The sequence below is a fragment of the Gorilla gorilla genome, chromosome 3 (genome assembly GCF_029281585.2).
Source record: "Gorilla gorilla gorilla isolate KB3781 chromosome 3, NHGRI_mGorGor1-v2.1_pri, whole genome shotgun sequence".
NCBI classification, from domain to species: domain Eukaryota; kingdom Metazoa; phylum Chordata; class Mammalia; order Primates; family Hominidae; genus Gorilla; species Gorilla gorilla.
This window is the reverse complement of record NC_073227.2, coordinates 18,007,878-18,024,088: the sequence shown is the minus strand read 5'-3', so window position 1 is coordinate 18,024,088 and position 16,211 is coordinate 18,007,878. Positions and strand designations below refer to the sequence as shown.

Below are 16,211 nucleotides of genomic sequence, written 5' to 3'. Positions count from 1 at the left end.
CCCCCAGTGATTCACATCCTCCACCCCATGCAAAATACACTTGGGTCCTCCCAAGATCCCTAAAAATCTCCTCCCCCTTCAGCATCAACTAAAGTTCAGAATCTCATCAAATCAGGTATTGGGGTGGGGACTTCTTGAGAATGACTAGTCACATGCAGCTCCTAGAGTACAGTTCCTCTCGATCTGAGAGCCTGTGAAACTAGAGAGACACAGTATCTGCTTCCATACACCTAGCATTAAATGGTGTAACAGGCATGGGTTAGCTCTATATCTGTCTCCTTTTTCTCTAGATGTTTAATGAGACAAATATTTTAATTTTGTATTCCACTAATTTATTTATTCAACAAATGCTTATTAGGTACTGACTATAGACTCCTTATTTATTTTGCATTCCCATTTTGCCAACAAGGAATCTGAGAATCAGAGGCAAAATATTACATACAGCTTGGCCCACTGAATTATTTTTTCTCCTCTAAAAGGACCTCTATGGTTCTCCATCAATGAGGACTTTCTAGTCACAGCTGCAGTGAGGTTTGAGTTTAGCTATTTAGACCATCAACCACAAAGACTATACATTCAAATTATTTTATGTGGCAGAATATCTAAGAATAATTCAAGCTAATAAAAGATCTAGACAATAATTAGATGTATTCATTGTTAATAAGAGCCCATTTAATATTGTAGCAAAGGCAAGATCAGGGCAGGATCAAGGCAGATAAATTTCAAACATGCCTAAGGATAGTGCAGACCAATGGTGTTTTTCGATTGTGGCTATATACATTCTAACACATCCAATTTTTTTTAAAAAGTGAAGCTTAGGCCCTATTCCCTAGAAATTCAGATTTAACTAATTTGGAGTGGGCCCCAGACATCAATATTTTAACTTTCAAGTGGTTCTAGGACAGACAGGTTTAGGGGCTATGGAGAGACCCAGAATGGCAAGTACTTAGAACATTCACACATCCCCCACCTCCCAAACTCCTAATAGAAATCATTTATTAACCAGGCCCCTCCATGTCATTGCTTGGAATACAACTTTATAGTCTTTCTCATCCCAGGACTCCAGGCAGCCCCTACCGACGAAGCCAAGTTGACATATGAACGAGGGCATATGTGTTAGCCCCTACAAGCCATACTGGGCATGCTTTCCCAAATCTAAAAATTATCAAGGGTGTAGAAAAATAGAGCCCCCTCCATGCTGAGCAGATCTCTCTCATGTAGACAACTGAGGTCTAATTACCCATTGGAAAGGGCCATTGGAAGAGCACAGGAAAAGGTCCAAGATGGAGAGGGAATTTACAACCAAGTCTGATAATGGTTTCAGAACCTCAAAATACTTCACCTGGAGAGGACCCATGGGCAATATACACGAAGGAGCTCTCCTCTTCCTGACTCCCTCCAAAGAGTTGTGTAAAGCCCAAAAGGGGGGTTCTCCAGGAGTAGATGTTCTTCAAATCCCACTTCTATCACTTACTAGAAGCATAACCTGGCTTGCTATTGAACCTCTCTCAGCCTCCTTTTCCTCCTTTTTCAAATGAGGACAGTGGTGCCTATGTCACAAGAATATTGCAATGATTGCATGAGAAGATGTATACAAAGCACCTCACCCAATATATAGACAACAAATGCTGGTTGTCTTCTTTATTCTGTCAGTGTTGGTGGAGTGCTGGTACTCTCAGTTCACTAAGAGTTTTCAGGACAGGAATGGTCTTAGAAGAGAATCAGAACAATATTCTGAGTGTTTTCCCTGGAACTGGCATTATATTATTAATATCCCACAAATGGGAGACATGTATCCCTTGGTCTCATACCTGGAATATCAAAATGGTACTTCATTAACAGTGTCAAAGCAAAAGTCTGATGGCTCTGCCTGCTCTTGTGAGTAGGGGTACTCATATTCCCTTTAAGCCCTTTCCCCGAATTGGCCTAGAGGCCCAGGGGGTTCCACATGGGCTCAACATTCTCTGCTTAACTCTCCCCTCATATCAACAACTTCCTCCTATCAAGCTTGACATCTTGTCCTATTTCTTCCTATTCTAGGTGTAGGCAAGTCTAGTCTGCTCTTTAGCCACTCTATCCATCTTATGCATATTGACTCTTGAATTCTTGATCCCTAGTAGCTTCCCACACTGCCTGTAAAATGGAGCACAGAACCACTACATAGAAACAGGAAGGTTCTGCCCTGTACTCTCAGCTCTTAAGGACACAGTCACAAGAAGACCATTTCTAAATTCTCATTGTGTAATGCCCTTACACATTCCACATGCATCACATCACATAACCCTGACAATAAACTACAAGGTAAGCAACTAATTATTCCCTTTTTAATATTTTTTAAAACCTAGGAAGGTAACTTAATCTCTTTGACTTCCAGGTCTCATGAACTAGAACATTAGAGAATCAAGATTTGAACCAGAGGTGATGGTTTTTAAAATATTTCTGCTAGATATCAAAATGAATGCATGGGATTTGATATATCTACATAGGTAGGCATAGAAATAGATAGAGATGCTCACTGATATGTGTATATGCACATATGAATATGTGTGCATGTATATACATGTATCCATTTCCCAGCTCTTCTTTTAAGAGGATATAGAAACAATGTCACCCCAGCAACAATAAACACCCTAGTGCCCACATCTTGATTTCTCTGTACCATTTTCTACTAGAAGGAACCCTGGTCTCCTTGGAAAAATGGCTGATTCCAAGGCTTGGACAGGGAATATACAAGATGAGTCTGACATATCTCGTGTTGAAAAGTAAAAAACTACTCAAAGAACAATGACAGCATGTCAAAAGGACACAAGAATCAACTTAAAGAGCTCCCACTAATCAAATCTAGGGCAACCTAAATATCATGATAAGTATGGATACCCCCAGTTCACTGAGAGATTTGAGGGCAGGGACAGTCTTAGAAGACAATAGAAAACAGTGTTCTGAGTGTTGCCCCTAGACTGAGCATTGTGTTAATATCATAGAAATGGGACACATGTGTCCCCAGGTCCCATACCTGGAATGTCAAAATAGTATCCATTAACAGCGTGAAGTAAAAGATTATAACCTATTATAAAAACTAGAAACCCGGGCTGGGCATGGTGACTCAAGCCTGTAAATCCCAGCACTTTGGGAGGCTGAGGCAGGAGGTCTGTTTGAGCCCAGGAGCTTGAGACCAGCCTGGGCAACATAGGGAGTCCCCGTCTCTACAAAAAAAAAAAACATTACCTGGGCATGGTGGCATATGCCTGTGGTCCCAGCTACTTGGGAGGCTGAGGTGAGAGGATCACTTTGGCCCTGGAGTCAAGGTTGCAGTGATCTGTGATCATGCCACTGCTCTCCAGCCTAGACAACAGAGTGAGACCCTGTCTCAGAAACAAACAAACAGAAAACTAAAAAACCAGGATTCTATGCTGATGTAAATAAATATATAAAACAAATGTTCTTCCTTACAGTAGAAAACCAACAATACATTTAGAAAGATTATGGAATTTTTTTTTAAAACACCATTTGACAACCACAGTAATAACTGATTCAGGGAAGGGCCACTAATAAATGCTAAAACCAATGGATGCAAGTTTGAGAAATAATAGGATATCTTCATAGTCTCAAAGTATTTCTCCAAAGGAAATACATATTAATTATAAAGAGTAAAACTGTGGACAGCACCGTAACCCCATGAGCAAAGTTAACATTGCTAGTAATGGGACTAATTAACAGCACCTGCCCCTCATGCCATGAGCTACAGGAGCTCAGCATGGCATCTGTGATATTCCTGCCCAACATACATGACAGAATCTAATCATGGAAAAGCACCAAAAAACCCGAGTTGAAGGACAATTCTACCAAGTAGCTGGCCAGGTAATCTTCACAAAGGTCCGTGTCATGAAAGACAAAGCAGCAGAAACTTTCAAATTAGAGGGGACAGCTAAATGCAACACATGGTCTTGGATTGTTTTGTTATAAAGGACATTATCGTGAAGTCTGAATAAAGTCTGTAGATGAGATGAGAGAATTCCCTGTTTTTAGGAAATATGCAACAAAATATTCAAGAGTAAATGGGCATCACATCTTAGATGACTCAGAAGAAAAAGGGAAGAACAGAGATAAGTGATACAGTGAAACATTGATGTTTGGGGGATCTGGGTAAACAATATTTAGAAATTCTTTGTACCGTATTGCAAGGTTTCTGTAAGTCTGAAACTATGTGAGAACAAGTGTTTAAAAATAAAGCATAAAATGTAAAACATCTCTTCTGCAAATTCTTTGGCACTCCTACCATGAAGAGGTAAAGTCTGATCACCTCCCCTTGAATATGATTTGGACTTAATGACTCACTTCTAACCAATGAATATGGTGTATTGATGCCTAATTATAAAAGAAGATTCAGCATGTATCAGAACAAGGAAGTTCTGGGGCATGTGTTTTGTGTAATACACGCTCTGTGTGGTTTGTGTGCCCATTGCTCAGATAAAGAAGCTGGAGCTCAGAAAGGTGCCCAAATTCAGATGACTAATAAATGGTGGAGCCAAACTTCAAACTCAGGGCACTGGAGCCTCCAATCCCAGGCAGGTAGCCTTGTGGACAGGGAGCTGGGACCTGGAGTCTGCCCGCCTGGCCAAGGCCTCTCGAGTGCTGCAACATGGGTATTTGGGGCTGGATAATTCTCTGTGCACCAGAAGTTGTTTAGCAACATCTTTGGCTTCTACCCACAAGATGGCAGGAGCGCCTGACACCCAGTTGTGACAACCAAAAATGTCTCCAGACATTGCCAAATATCTGTGGGGGTGCAGGGTGCAAAGTTCCCTCATTTAAGAACCACTGACCTAGGGTGAACCCTGGTTCCCCTACTTATTTTTCACATGACCTTGGACAAACAACCTTGTCCTCAAGATCCTCTGTGCCCCCATGTCCTCATCTGTAAAATGGAAAAATAATAACATGTGAGGTTAATGTGAGGAATAAATAAGAATCCAGGAAAGCACTTGGTCCATCATGTAAGAGCTACTTTGCCCATAACGCTAGGGTGCCTTCCCTCCAAACACAAAGCTGTGCACAGAGCAGGTACACAATGAAGATCTGCTGTTGTATAGCTGTGGGGATGAATCAATTAACTATTTCAGTAATAAATGAACAAAAAACTGAATGTCCTGATCTGTGCACTAGTGCATTTGCTGACTGAAGATGTCCTGGCATCCTCTCTCACCATCAAAGAGCAGTTAGGATTAAAGACTCCACGGCCAGGCTACCTGGGTTCAAGTTGAGTTCTGCCACTCAGGAGCTCTGTGACCACAGGCTGGTTATTTAACCTGCCAATGCCTTCATTTCCTTATCTGTAAAATGGGGTAATAAAAGTGCTTACCTCACAGGGCAGCGAGAGTCAAATGAATTAATACATGTGTGTACCAAGCACAGGCTGGGTCTCCATCATGCCTGCTGCAATTGCTGCTACAGCAATTAACATTAATCCTATCACACTCTTCTTTTATAGCCCTCCAGCCACACTCCTCCCAGGGCGCCAGGAACAATCCCATTTCCAAGCCTTTGCACCTGCCACTCCCTCTGCCTGGATTACTCTCCTTCCCAGACATTAGCAGCCCTCCAACCCTTACTTCGTCAAGGTCTCTCTTCATGCAGCTCTTTGGAAAGTCCTCCCCTGACCACCATAAATAAAACAGCAGCTTCACCACGCTACTCACCCTGGGTTTTTTGCAACATAGCAATTACCCCTGCCTGGTGTTATCTATCCTGGTCAGTACAGCACAGTGCAATGCAGTGCAGTATAGTACAGATCTATTTATTGGCTTATCTCTCCCCTGACTCACATAAATGTTCCAAGACAGCAGAGAATTTGATTGACAACTATATTCCCAGCATCTAGAAAAATGCCTAGAGCATAGTACCTAATTATAATGAATGGTGAGTGATATTTTACAGAAGGAAATTCCAAAGTCCTCACATAATCCATTTCCCATAATACAGAACTCATTTAAACTGGAGCCTAGAACAGTGTTTTTCACAAAAGATTTTGCTTATAGCAGCTCTCGCTTTAGAACAATATTGTAAAGACTTCCAGATCAGTTAGATTTGAGTTTCTCAAGTCGTGACTATGGACTTCAGGGAAACAGTAACAGGAATTCCACCAAACAAGGCTCACGAGGTGAACAGCATTGGGAAATGATACAGAATCTTCTCCCACTGGAGGATGCATCATGCACAGGAGAAGCTCTAAGAAGTCCTATCAAGAAAACAGGTGTTGAACCTGGGTTTGCTGAACTTATTTCACCACAGACCCCATCCATTAACATCTGCATCACAAAGCACAACTGGGTAAACAGTGATCTAATTGAAGTCTTCCCATTTACAGACACAGACAGAAAATGAGGCCCAGAAAGGTTAATTGACTCACTCAAGGTCATGTGACGATCTCCTGAATCCTAGAGCTGGGTGCTTTTCACTGCCCCTAATGTTGCCTAATGGTTTGCTTAGCTATCCACTCACAGGAGGTCAGAAACTGAACACGGACCTCAGATTCCAGTATCATTTTGACTAAATTATATATAAAAATTGATGTACTGAATAGGATTTGCTTTCAATCTCACTGTTCCAGAAATAGTCATTCATTCAACAAATATTTATTAAGCACTATGTGCCAGGAACTGCACATTTTGCAGTGATCAAGATATGGCTGCACAGAAGACTGACAATAAAATTAGCCTTAAAGAGATCAAAATTGATTGAACTGTCCTTGATAAAACGGCTTCAAAGCAGGGACTTGCAAGAAATTGCATATTCACATTTCATTTGCTTCCATTAATAGTGCTCACGTTTAGATCTGATGGTAATAATATGCTCTCAACTGGTGTGGGTCTGGAATAAAACACTCCCCTTGGCTGTGCACACTGCAGAGAGGAAAAACAAAATGATTGGAGTCAGCTGGGCTTTTCTATTGAGCACCTCAACCTACAGATTTTCCAATTTCAAGTTCATTCACATTTCATCTCTGGCTTCTACATTTTACTTAAAAAGCATTTCCCTATTTGCTATTGTCCACTAAGGAAAATGCCTATTTAAAAATAGGGTTTCTTTTTTAAAGCATCTTGATTCACACATTTCAAAGCTCTTCAGAAAACACGATTTCTCAAAAGCCATGTCATTCTAAAACATGCTACAGATTTCAGATGGAGAAGGATTCAAGATATTATTCTACATGATCTTTTCAATGAACTGATCGCATCTGTCTAGGAATAAGGAGAGTTGTCTTATGTTACTTCAAAAAAGATTCCATATGAGAAAAAAAACATCTGGTCTTGAGAAGATCTAATGCCATGCCATTGAAGCCAGGTTTCAGCACAGACCCAACATGGGTATAAGTAATAAAAAGAAACCTGAGAAAACAGAAGCTCCTCAAGGTCCTTTGCCCTGGTGTATCTTTAAGGCCAAACTGTAAAGAGATTAAGCATGTACTTCCAGACCCAGCAAATATCTTCTTTGCATTTTAAGGATGCACTCATCGTTTCTTCAGAAGCAATCCTAAAACCCAATGTAGCAAAGCAAAGATAGTCACCCCATAATACAAATAATCTGTGTTTATTAGACACCAGAATAAATCAGGGAGACTTCTTAAGCTATGGTAAAGAGTCCCCCACCAGCACAGAGAGAAGAAATGACGTAAGCACAAAGCCACGGGAATCCAGACCCAGGAAAGCTGTGCTCCCACCGCATCACTGCACACACACACAACCTGCTGTTTAAAAATCAATTCAAACACAAACAAGTGACTGAACAAGCCATTTGTTTAAAAAGGGAGGGGAGAGCATATTTTTCAAGGACCAAGTATCATTTTTTTCTTAAGGACCCAGCACCATACTCTCTTCTCTCACAGGATCATTGGTCCATCTCTGGTAGGCTGGGTACATTTGACTGAGTTTATTGCAACTGCTTCTGCCAATTCCTTTAACTACCAGTCAATGGGGTGAGGTTTCTAAGCACACGACCTACTACACAGAAACACATGATAAAGGGAGCAGCACTGGAAAGGCATGTATTTGCGTGTGTGTGCGTGCTTGTCAATGTCTGTGCGGTTATGCAGATCCATGAGGGGGTTTCTTAATGCAGTTTAATGGAATCCATTCGGGGTGAAAGGTGTTATTTTGTCTAAAGAAATCTCCCCCTCGCAGTCCAGCTCCCACACAGACTCAGCAACAGGGTCACCATCTGGGGACGTCTGATAGATCTGGGACATGCGATCGAAAGGACCCTCCTCCTCGTCGTTGTCCACCTCCCGGTTGCCGGGGGTAACGGCGTTGGGCATCATGTGGGTGTAGGCAGCTGCGATTTCCTTGTGAAAGACGATGTCTTGGTTGTAGGAGATGAGCTCATTGCTGATGTTCACCGTCTCCACTGGCGTGCGGGAGCAGAAGTGGCTGCACCCCAGCAGCTGGGCAAACACCTTCCGAAAGTCGGCGTTGAAGGCATAGATGACGGGGTTGAGTGAGGAGTTAGCCCAGCCGAACCAGACGAAGACGTCGAAGGTGGTCTCACTGACGCAGGGGAAGCCAGCCGGAGGGCCTTCGGGGTGTCCACTGCAGAAAGGGACCATGCAGTTAAGGATGAAGAAGGGCAGCCAGCAACACACGAAGACCCCCATGATCACTGACAGGGTCTTGAGAACCTTGGTCTCCTTCTTGATGGAAGCGCGCAGGCTGGTGTCGGGCGCGCAGGCTGCGCTGCTCCGGCAGCTCTGCGCGTGCTCTGCGGCCCTCTCCAGGGAGGAAATCCTGCGGATCTGCACCTGGGCGATGCGGTAGATGCGCGTGTAGGTCACGATCATGATGGCCACGGGGATGTAGAAGCTGATGAGCGAGGAAGAGATGGCGTAGGTTCGATTCAGGCTGGAGTCACAGTTCTCTGCCCTCACGTCGGGCTCCCAAAAGTCCTCCTCCCAGGGCGTCCAGTTGGCCAGGTTGTTTGGCAGGTCCAGCCCGCCCCAAGAGGCCGCCTGGTCCCTGTGCCAGTTGAGCTGGACCGGAATGAAGGAGATGAGGATGGACAAGGTCCATGCCAGGCCGACCATGACCAAGGCCATGCGCTGAGTCATCTTGCGCTCGTAGCGGAAGGGCCTGGAGATGGCCCAGTAGCGGTCCACGCTGATGACGCACAGGTTCAGGATGGAGGCGGTGGAGCACATGATGTCGAAGGCCACCCAGACGTCGCAGAACGCTCCAAAGGGCCAGTAACCGGCCACCTCGGCGACTGCCTTCCAGGGCATGACCAGCAGCGCCACGAAAAGGTCTGACACGGCCAGAGACACGATGAAGACGTTGGTCATCTTGGCGCGCAGATGGCGGCTCCGCACGATGGCTGCGCACACCAGCACGTTGCCCAGCAGGGTCCAGATGATGAGTAGGGTCAGCAGGCAGGCGGTGACCACCTGTGCGGGCCCCAGTGGCGGTGCCCCCGCCGAGCCCCCCACGGCGTTCCCCTGCGCCAGCTGCTGGTGTAGCGCGAACTGCCCCGGGTACGTGGTGCCGTTGCTGCCTGGCGGCAGCATTTCGGGCTGGACTGCAGGGGCGGTCTGTGCGCGGTCCCGACTTCAGCCCTGCGACCCCCAGGCAGCCCCATCGGGCACCCCGAGGATGCGCCCCCTCAGCCAAGGGACCCTCGAGCCCCAGAGGGCGCTCACCATGAGCTGCGCCGGGCCCCGGAGCGCGCGGGGACTTCTCTTGCCTCCTGAAGCGCCTCTGGCTCGGTGGCCGTGGTGCGCCCCTCCAGTCTCGGCGATGGGGACAGGAAGCGGCTGGTGCTCGCTGACAGCCAGGGCTGTTCTCGGGAGTCTGCAGCGCGCCGGACGGCAGCGGCAGCGGCTGTGTCTGGTTCGGAGCGAGAGAAGAGAGCAAGCCGCCACTGAGGGGCTGGGGCAGGCAGTCGCGGGCTCCAGGCTGGCACTGCGGCGCTGCCGCGGTCCCTGGCCGCTCCCGGGCCCCGCGTCCCGCCCCCTGCGCCTCCGCGCTCGACTCCCGCCCCACCTGTGCCTTGGCGCCCTCGCTCACCGCCCTCAGCGCGCCAGAGTGTAGGGGCGATCCCGCAGGTCGAGGGGCGCCCCAGCGCCAGACCCTAGCCCCCGGGCAGGGGAAAATTCTCCCCGGGAAAACCGAATGGTGCTTGGCGCATCCCTGGAGCCCTAGCCCTGGCCACGCTTGGGGAACAAGAGGTGGGGTAAGGATGAGGACGCGAGGGCTTCCGGAGGGGGAAAGAGCATTTGAAGGGTAAGCGGGGCAGCCTTGGATTACCCACAGACCCGAGTCCCAATCCGGACTTTATTCCTGGCTCTGCGACTTTAAGGGCCCTACATAACTTTACCCGGCCTTGGTTTCCTTCTCCACAGCGTGGGATAATGATTCCTACTCCTGGGACAGTGTCAGAACTCAAGGAAGCCGTCTAGGATGAGGTGTCCAGTAGACAGTGTCTCCTAGGAACAGGCTCCCGCTTCCCCCAGCCCCTCTCTCAACACCCTGAGGCTGGGGCTTCACCTGACCTCTTGGGAGACTGTCCTTTTCCGCACCACCGCTTCCAGTCCTTGAGCGATTTTTCCTTTGGGGAATAATTGGGAATGAACTCAGAAGACAAGAGGAGGAAGAGAGCCCCCACCTCCCCCCATAAAGTTGGAGGCCTCTTCTTTGCAGGGCACTTTTACAGTCTTTCTCTTTTTCAACCTTGAGAGGGATGGATAAATAGCTCAGTGTTTAACAGAAAAGGAACTGAGGGGGCCCAAAACCCAAATTGGAAAAAAAGAATGATGGAAAACAATAAAGAGGGAAAACAGTGTTCCTGAGCTCTGAGTGCACCTCCCAGCTGACAAGTTGCATTTGTGAAGTGTTTCGGCCTCTACTGGCGTGAAGCTCAGCTGAAGGCAGCTGGGAGAGAAAGGGATGTGACAGCAGCCAGCTGCATAGCTCCGGCTGCGACCTGCTGGCCCAGACACCTGCAGCATGGTGAGGTCTAGAAACAGACTGGACTTTCTCCTCCCTTCCTAGCCTCCCCCTCCACCAAACGCACCTGTACCCTGGACCAACATCTGCAAGTGGCCCAGCTTCTCAGACTTAAGCTGCTCAACCTACGCAGTCCCTTCCCCCAACCTCCTTCCCCCTCAGTGCTTTTTGCCCCTGGAGAGGGCAAGACCATCTGTCCAGGTGCCTAAACCTGAAACTGAAGGGCCATCCTCACCTCTGGTCTCTCCTCATCTTCTGGGAGCTGGACCACTCCTCCGGCCATGGACATCCCTGTCCAGAATTGTGCCTCCTCCATCCTGTTTGATGGTGGCACTTTCCTGGCCTCCAGGCTCTGCCCTGACCCTCTGTCTTCCCAGCAGGCAGTGATCTTTCCTGAATGTGACTATGTTCATGTCACTCCCCTGATGAAACACCGTCAGTGTGTTTCATGATCAGCTCCCTGTGGCCCCTGTTCCTGGCCAGGCATGCAAGGTCTTTTCCTCATATTGCGCTTGTCTTTGTCCACAGCTCCTGCTTCTTCTCCTTTCACTACTCCGAATACAGCCTGGATTCAAGCTGCCACCGCCACCACCACCACCAAAAAAGAACACCCATTGTAAATGGTCATGTGGTACTTCCTCAACCTGGAATGACCTTCCCCTCTCCTCTTCTCCTGGAGAACACCAAGTCATGATGTCAGACAAGAGCTTGGATTTTGGAGACACAGGTTTGAATTCCAGTCATTCATTCTTTTATTCAGCAAATATTTAACAAGTACTGACATGTCCCATATGTTGTTTTACCCACTGGTTATACAATGGGAGGGAGAGAGAGAGAGAGAGAGGGAGAGAGAGAGAGAGAGAGAGAGAGAGAGAGAGAGAGAGAGAGGGAGAGAGACGCTATTCTAAAAGCTTGAAGTCTAGGCTGTGCACGGTGGCTCACGCCTGTAATCCCAGCACTTTGGGAGGCCGAGGTGGGTCGATCGTGAGGTCAGGAGATTGAGACCATCCTGGCTAACATGGTGAAACTCCCTCTCTACTAAAAATACAAAAAATTAGCTGAGCATGGTGGCGGGCGCCTGTAGTCCCAGCTACTTGGGAGGCTGAGGCAGGAGAATGGCGTGAACCCAGGAGGCGGAGCTTGCAGTGAGCCGAGATCACACCACCACACTCCAGCCTGGGTGACAGAGCCAGACTCCATCTCAAAAAAAAAAAAAAAGTTTAAAGTCTAGATAGACTTTAACCCAGGAATAATCCAAAGAAATACACAATTACAAATGTGACAAGGGCTGTGAAGGGAAAGTTCACAGCCTTATCTAAGTGTACAGCAGTTGGGAAGGTTGGCCAAGGCAAGATGTTTAGGGAAGGCTTTCTGGGGAAATTTCTCTTTGGGTTGAATCACAGTTAAGTAGGCAAAGGGGAAGACAGAGGGAAGGGAAGTATGGCAGGCAGGAAGAATAGGCACTTACTAGCTTTGGGATATTGGGCAGGTCGCTTGATCTCTCTGAGCTTCAGTTCTCTCATCTGGGAAGTGAGTTAATAATAGTCGTTTAGAAAGTGTGATGAGACCAGCCAGGTGTGGTGGCTCATGCCTGTAATCCCAGCACTGTGGGAGGCTGAGGCAGGTAGATCATGAAGTCAGGAGATCGAGACCATCCTGGCCAACATGGTGAAACCCCGTCTCTACTAAAAATACAAAAATTACCTAGGCATGGTGGTGTGCGGGAGGCAGAGGTTGCAGTGATCCAAGATCGCACCACTGCACTCCAGCCTGGGTGACAGAGTGAGACTCCATTACAAAAAGAAGAAAAGAAAGAAAGAAAAAGAAACTGTGATGAGACCAAAACAATTAATGCATGAGTGTTCTGAACCTCCTTTCTCCCTCTGCTCTATCTGTGCAGTTTCTTGACCTGGGCGGTGCTCCAAAGAGGATTCTAGCTTGGCTTTTGTGATAGAGAATGGATACATTATTAGACCTGAAAAGCCGGAGGAGGGAGGAATGGTCCCAAAAGGAAGAAACTGTGCTTGTCTTCACAATAAAGAGCAGAGAAGTGGGGAGAGGTATTGAAAGCTGTGGGTGGAGTTTTGCAGGGAAGATTGTGTGAAAGAGGTGAGGGAACTACGATCTGGGGGAATGTGGATAGGAGAGTAAAAGGGAATTCTAGAGAACAATCCCTACTGACTTCACACAACTTAAGAAATGCAAGTAAAGGGCCAGGTGCGGTGGCCCACACCTGTAATCCCAGTACTTTGGGAGGCTGAGGCAGGTGGATCACTTGAAGTCAGGAGTTCAAGAAGAGCCTGGCCAACATGGTGAAACCCCGTCTCTATTAAAAATGCAAAAATTAGCCAGGCATGGTGGGATGTGTCTGTAATCCCAGCTACAGAAAGAGAGAGAGGTGGCTGAGGCAGGAGAATTACTCAAACCCAGGAGTTGGAGGTTGCAGTGAGCCAAGATCGCACCACTGCACTCCAGTCTGCTGGACAACAGAGCAAGACTCGGGGGAGGGGGGGAGAAGGAAAGAAGGAAGGAAGGAAGGAAGGAAAATAGAAATAGAAATGCAAGTAAAGAATTTCAGTTTGAAAATTGCCTTTTGTCTACTGAACATGAGACTGCTTGGAGACTGGGCAACATGGATTTTTATAAGTTGTACAAAGCACTTAGCAATGTTTGAACCTCTCCATCCTGCAAAGCCAGCTCAATCACTTCTCCAGAAAGACTTACTGAGTCCTCTGCACTGAACAGGTGTCCTGTGTTCCAGGAGAGCCCTGGGCTGGCTCCTAGTGCAGCCGTTATGACCCTGGACTACACCATCTTTCACATCACTGCCTGGCCCTCTAGAATCTCAGCCTCTTAAATCAAGAAATTGTGTCTTGTTCATGTCTGAATTCCCCAAGCAAACACAGTGAGTGGGTGCTCGACAAATCTTTGTTGGTAATGAGCAAAAAAGGGGATTCTGTGCCCAACACCATGAAATCAATGCACAGAAGATTCAATCAACCAAGAAAGGTGCACAGACGTTGGCCACACACACTGACATTTGTTTTCAGATGTTCCAGTCCCCCTGACTTTCACCAATCCATTCATTCATTCCACAAGCATTTTTGATGGGGTGGAAGCAAGACAATACATGGTGTGTAAGTCACAGATTGGGTGGGTTTGTATAATGAGTATAGAAAAACTTCTAGCAGAAGATGATAAAGTATATCAAGAAAGGGCTCTCTTCAAGATCACACCACTGCACTCCAGCCTCGGTAACAGAGGGAGATTCCATCTAAAAAACAAACAAAGAAACAAACAAAAAAAAACAGAGATGGGGGCAAGGGAGCTCTTTTTTTCTAATTAGCACTAGATTGCCATTTTAGCTAGGGATTCTGCTGCAACCATCTCCCAGACCCTATTCTAGGGCCCGGGGATAGAAACAGAATTAAAAACATATTCCTTATCTTTCTTGGGCTTATATTATTGAGGAGAGAGAAATAAACAATTTCAAAATAAACAATGTCATACAGTGCTAAATGCTATAAATAAAATCAAACAGAATAACGAAAGAGGGAGTAGCTAGATTGAAGGGAAAAGCTGCTTCAGAATGAGTTGTCAAGGAAGCCTCTTTGTAATCAGAAAGGTGAGAAGGATGTAGTCAGGCAAATATCAGGAGTAAATTATTCTCGGAGGAAAGTAAGCCCATGCAAAGGCCCTGGGGCAGAGTGAGCTTATTTGATAAAGAGGTAAAAGGGTCAGGATATCTGTAGCAATAGTGGCCAAGGGAGGGAGAGGTATGAGACAGAGGAGGTGAGCCCTGTTGCCATGGTGAGGGCATGAGGATTTGTTCTAAGTTCCAAATACCTGGAATTAATGTCCTTTGAACTGGACAATAACTACGAGCCTTCATATCTCAATGCTACAGTCTTTAAGCCCCTGTTATAAGAGCTCAGAGGCTTCAGAGATGACAGGAAACACCAGAATGCTAGGGTGGAGCATATCTAGGTGCCTTCTCCCAACTCAGACCCTTTGACTGTACAAAGACACAGGTTTCAAGGCTGAGATCCACAGAACTCTAGCAAATACTTCACAGACACCAACCAATGACAGCAGGTGCTGCCTGTCACCCTGGAGCACCAGGCAGCATTTCAAAGCACTCTTGCTGTGCCGGCCTCTGATTGCTGGTTATAGGGAGGTCTGGGGTAGTCCCAAAAGCTGGGATGTCCAAGGTAGCTGGGGTCAGTCAGGAGGCTCAGGAAAGTGGCAGGAAAATATTTTCCTCCCTGGTAGAGCAACAGTGGGGTATCCAGGCTGAATATCAGTGGCGAGAAGGACGATGGCACAGCACCAAGACCTGCAGAACAAACTTTGTTAGAGCTGAATCCAGAAAAGCAACCTTCTTCTAAGCCACTCTCCTGCCCCTTATTTAATTATTGTGCTTTTGGGTGTACTTGGACTACTCTGAAACATTCAGAACTCTGTCAAAAATAAAAAGAAAGACTTCTTTCCTCAGCACCTCTCTGACTTGGGCATCAGTCTTGGCTTCCTATCTACTTGCTTTCACTTGCTGTTTGTGGCAGAGATGGCCCCCAGCAGATCCCTTCCCTCGGGTTCCCTTGCTGTCAAGTGGAGGCTAGGGAGCGAGATTATGGCCAATAGAATGTGAGCGGAAGTGATGTGAACCACAGATCTGAGCCTGAGGAACATCCCACAGGGCCCTGAGCTCTTCCCCTGGCTGCTGCAGTAGCCTTGGAAGCCACGTGTGTTCTAGAAGTGTAGCTACAGATGGAGAAGGCCCATGTGCTAGCTAGTCTCCAAAGATGGTGTATTAGGCCATTCTTGCATTGCTATAAAGAAATATCTGAGACAAGGTAATTTATAAAGAAAAGAGTTTGAATTGGCTCATGGTTTTGCGGGCTTTACAAGAAGCATGGTGCTGGCATCTGCTTGGCTTCTAAGGAGGCCTCAGGAAGCTTACAATCATGAGCAGGCACATCACGTGGCCAAAACAGGAACAAGCAAGAGAGAGTCAGTGGGTGTGGGGAGGGACATGCCACACACTTTTAAATAACCAGATCTCACAAGAACTCACTATCTCGAAGACAGCACCAAGCCATGGGGGATCTACCCCCATGGTCAAAACAACTCCCACCAGGCCCCAACTCCAGCACTGGAGATTGCAATTTAACATGAAATCTGGGTGCAGATAAATATCCAAATTATATCAGAGGGCCTTCCCTG

General features: G+C 46.8%; 2 protein-coding genes across 2 annotated transcripts in view; one reads left to right on the top strand and one right to left on the bottom strand.

Annotated features, from left to right (window-relative positions):
* Positions 1 to 15,481, top strand: part of SLC2A9 (solute carrier family 2 member 9) — a 240,673-nt gene extending 225,192 nt beyond the window's left edge. Inside the window, exons 12-13 of the mRNA XM_055385499.2 lie at positions 11,517 to 11,715; positions 12,889 to 15,481. Coding sequence (XP_055241474.2) covers positions 11,517 to 11,715; positions 12,889 to 12,896 — 207 coding nt within the window. The 3' untranslated portion in view covers positions 12,897 to 15,481. The remainder of the gene's footprint in view (positions 1 to 11,516; positions 11,716 to 12,888) is intronic.
* DRD5 (dopamine receptor D5) lies at positions 7,520 to 9,957 on the bottom strand. The gene has a single exon (XM_004038436.5). The coding sequence runs from the start codon at positions 9,548 to 9,550 to the stop codon at positions 8,117 to 8,119; it is 1,434 nt and encodes a 477-aa protein (XP_004038484.5). The 5' UTR covers positions 9,551 to 9,957; the 3' UTR covers positions 7,520 to 8,116.
* Positions 15,482 to 16,211: the final 730 nt, after the last annotated feature.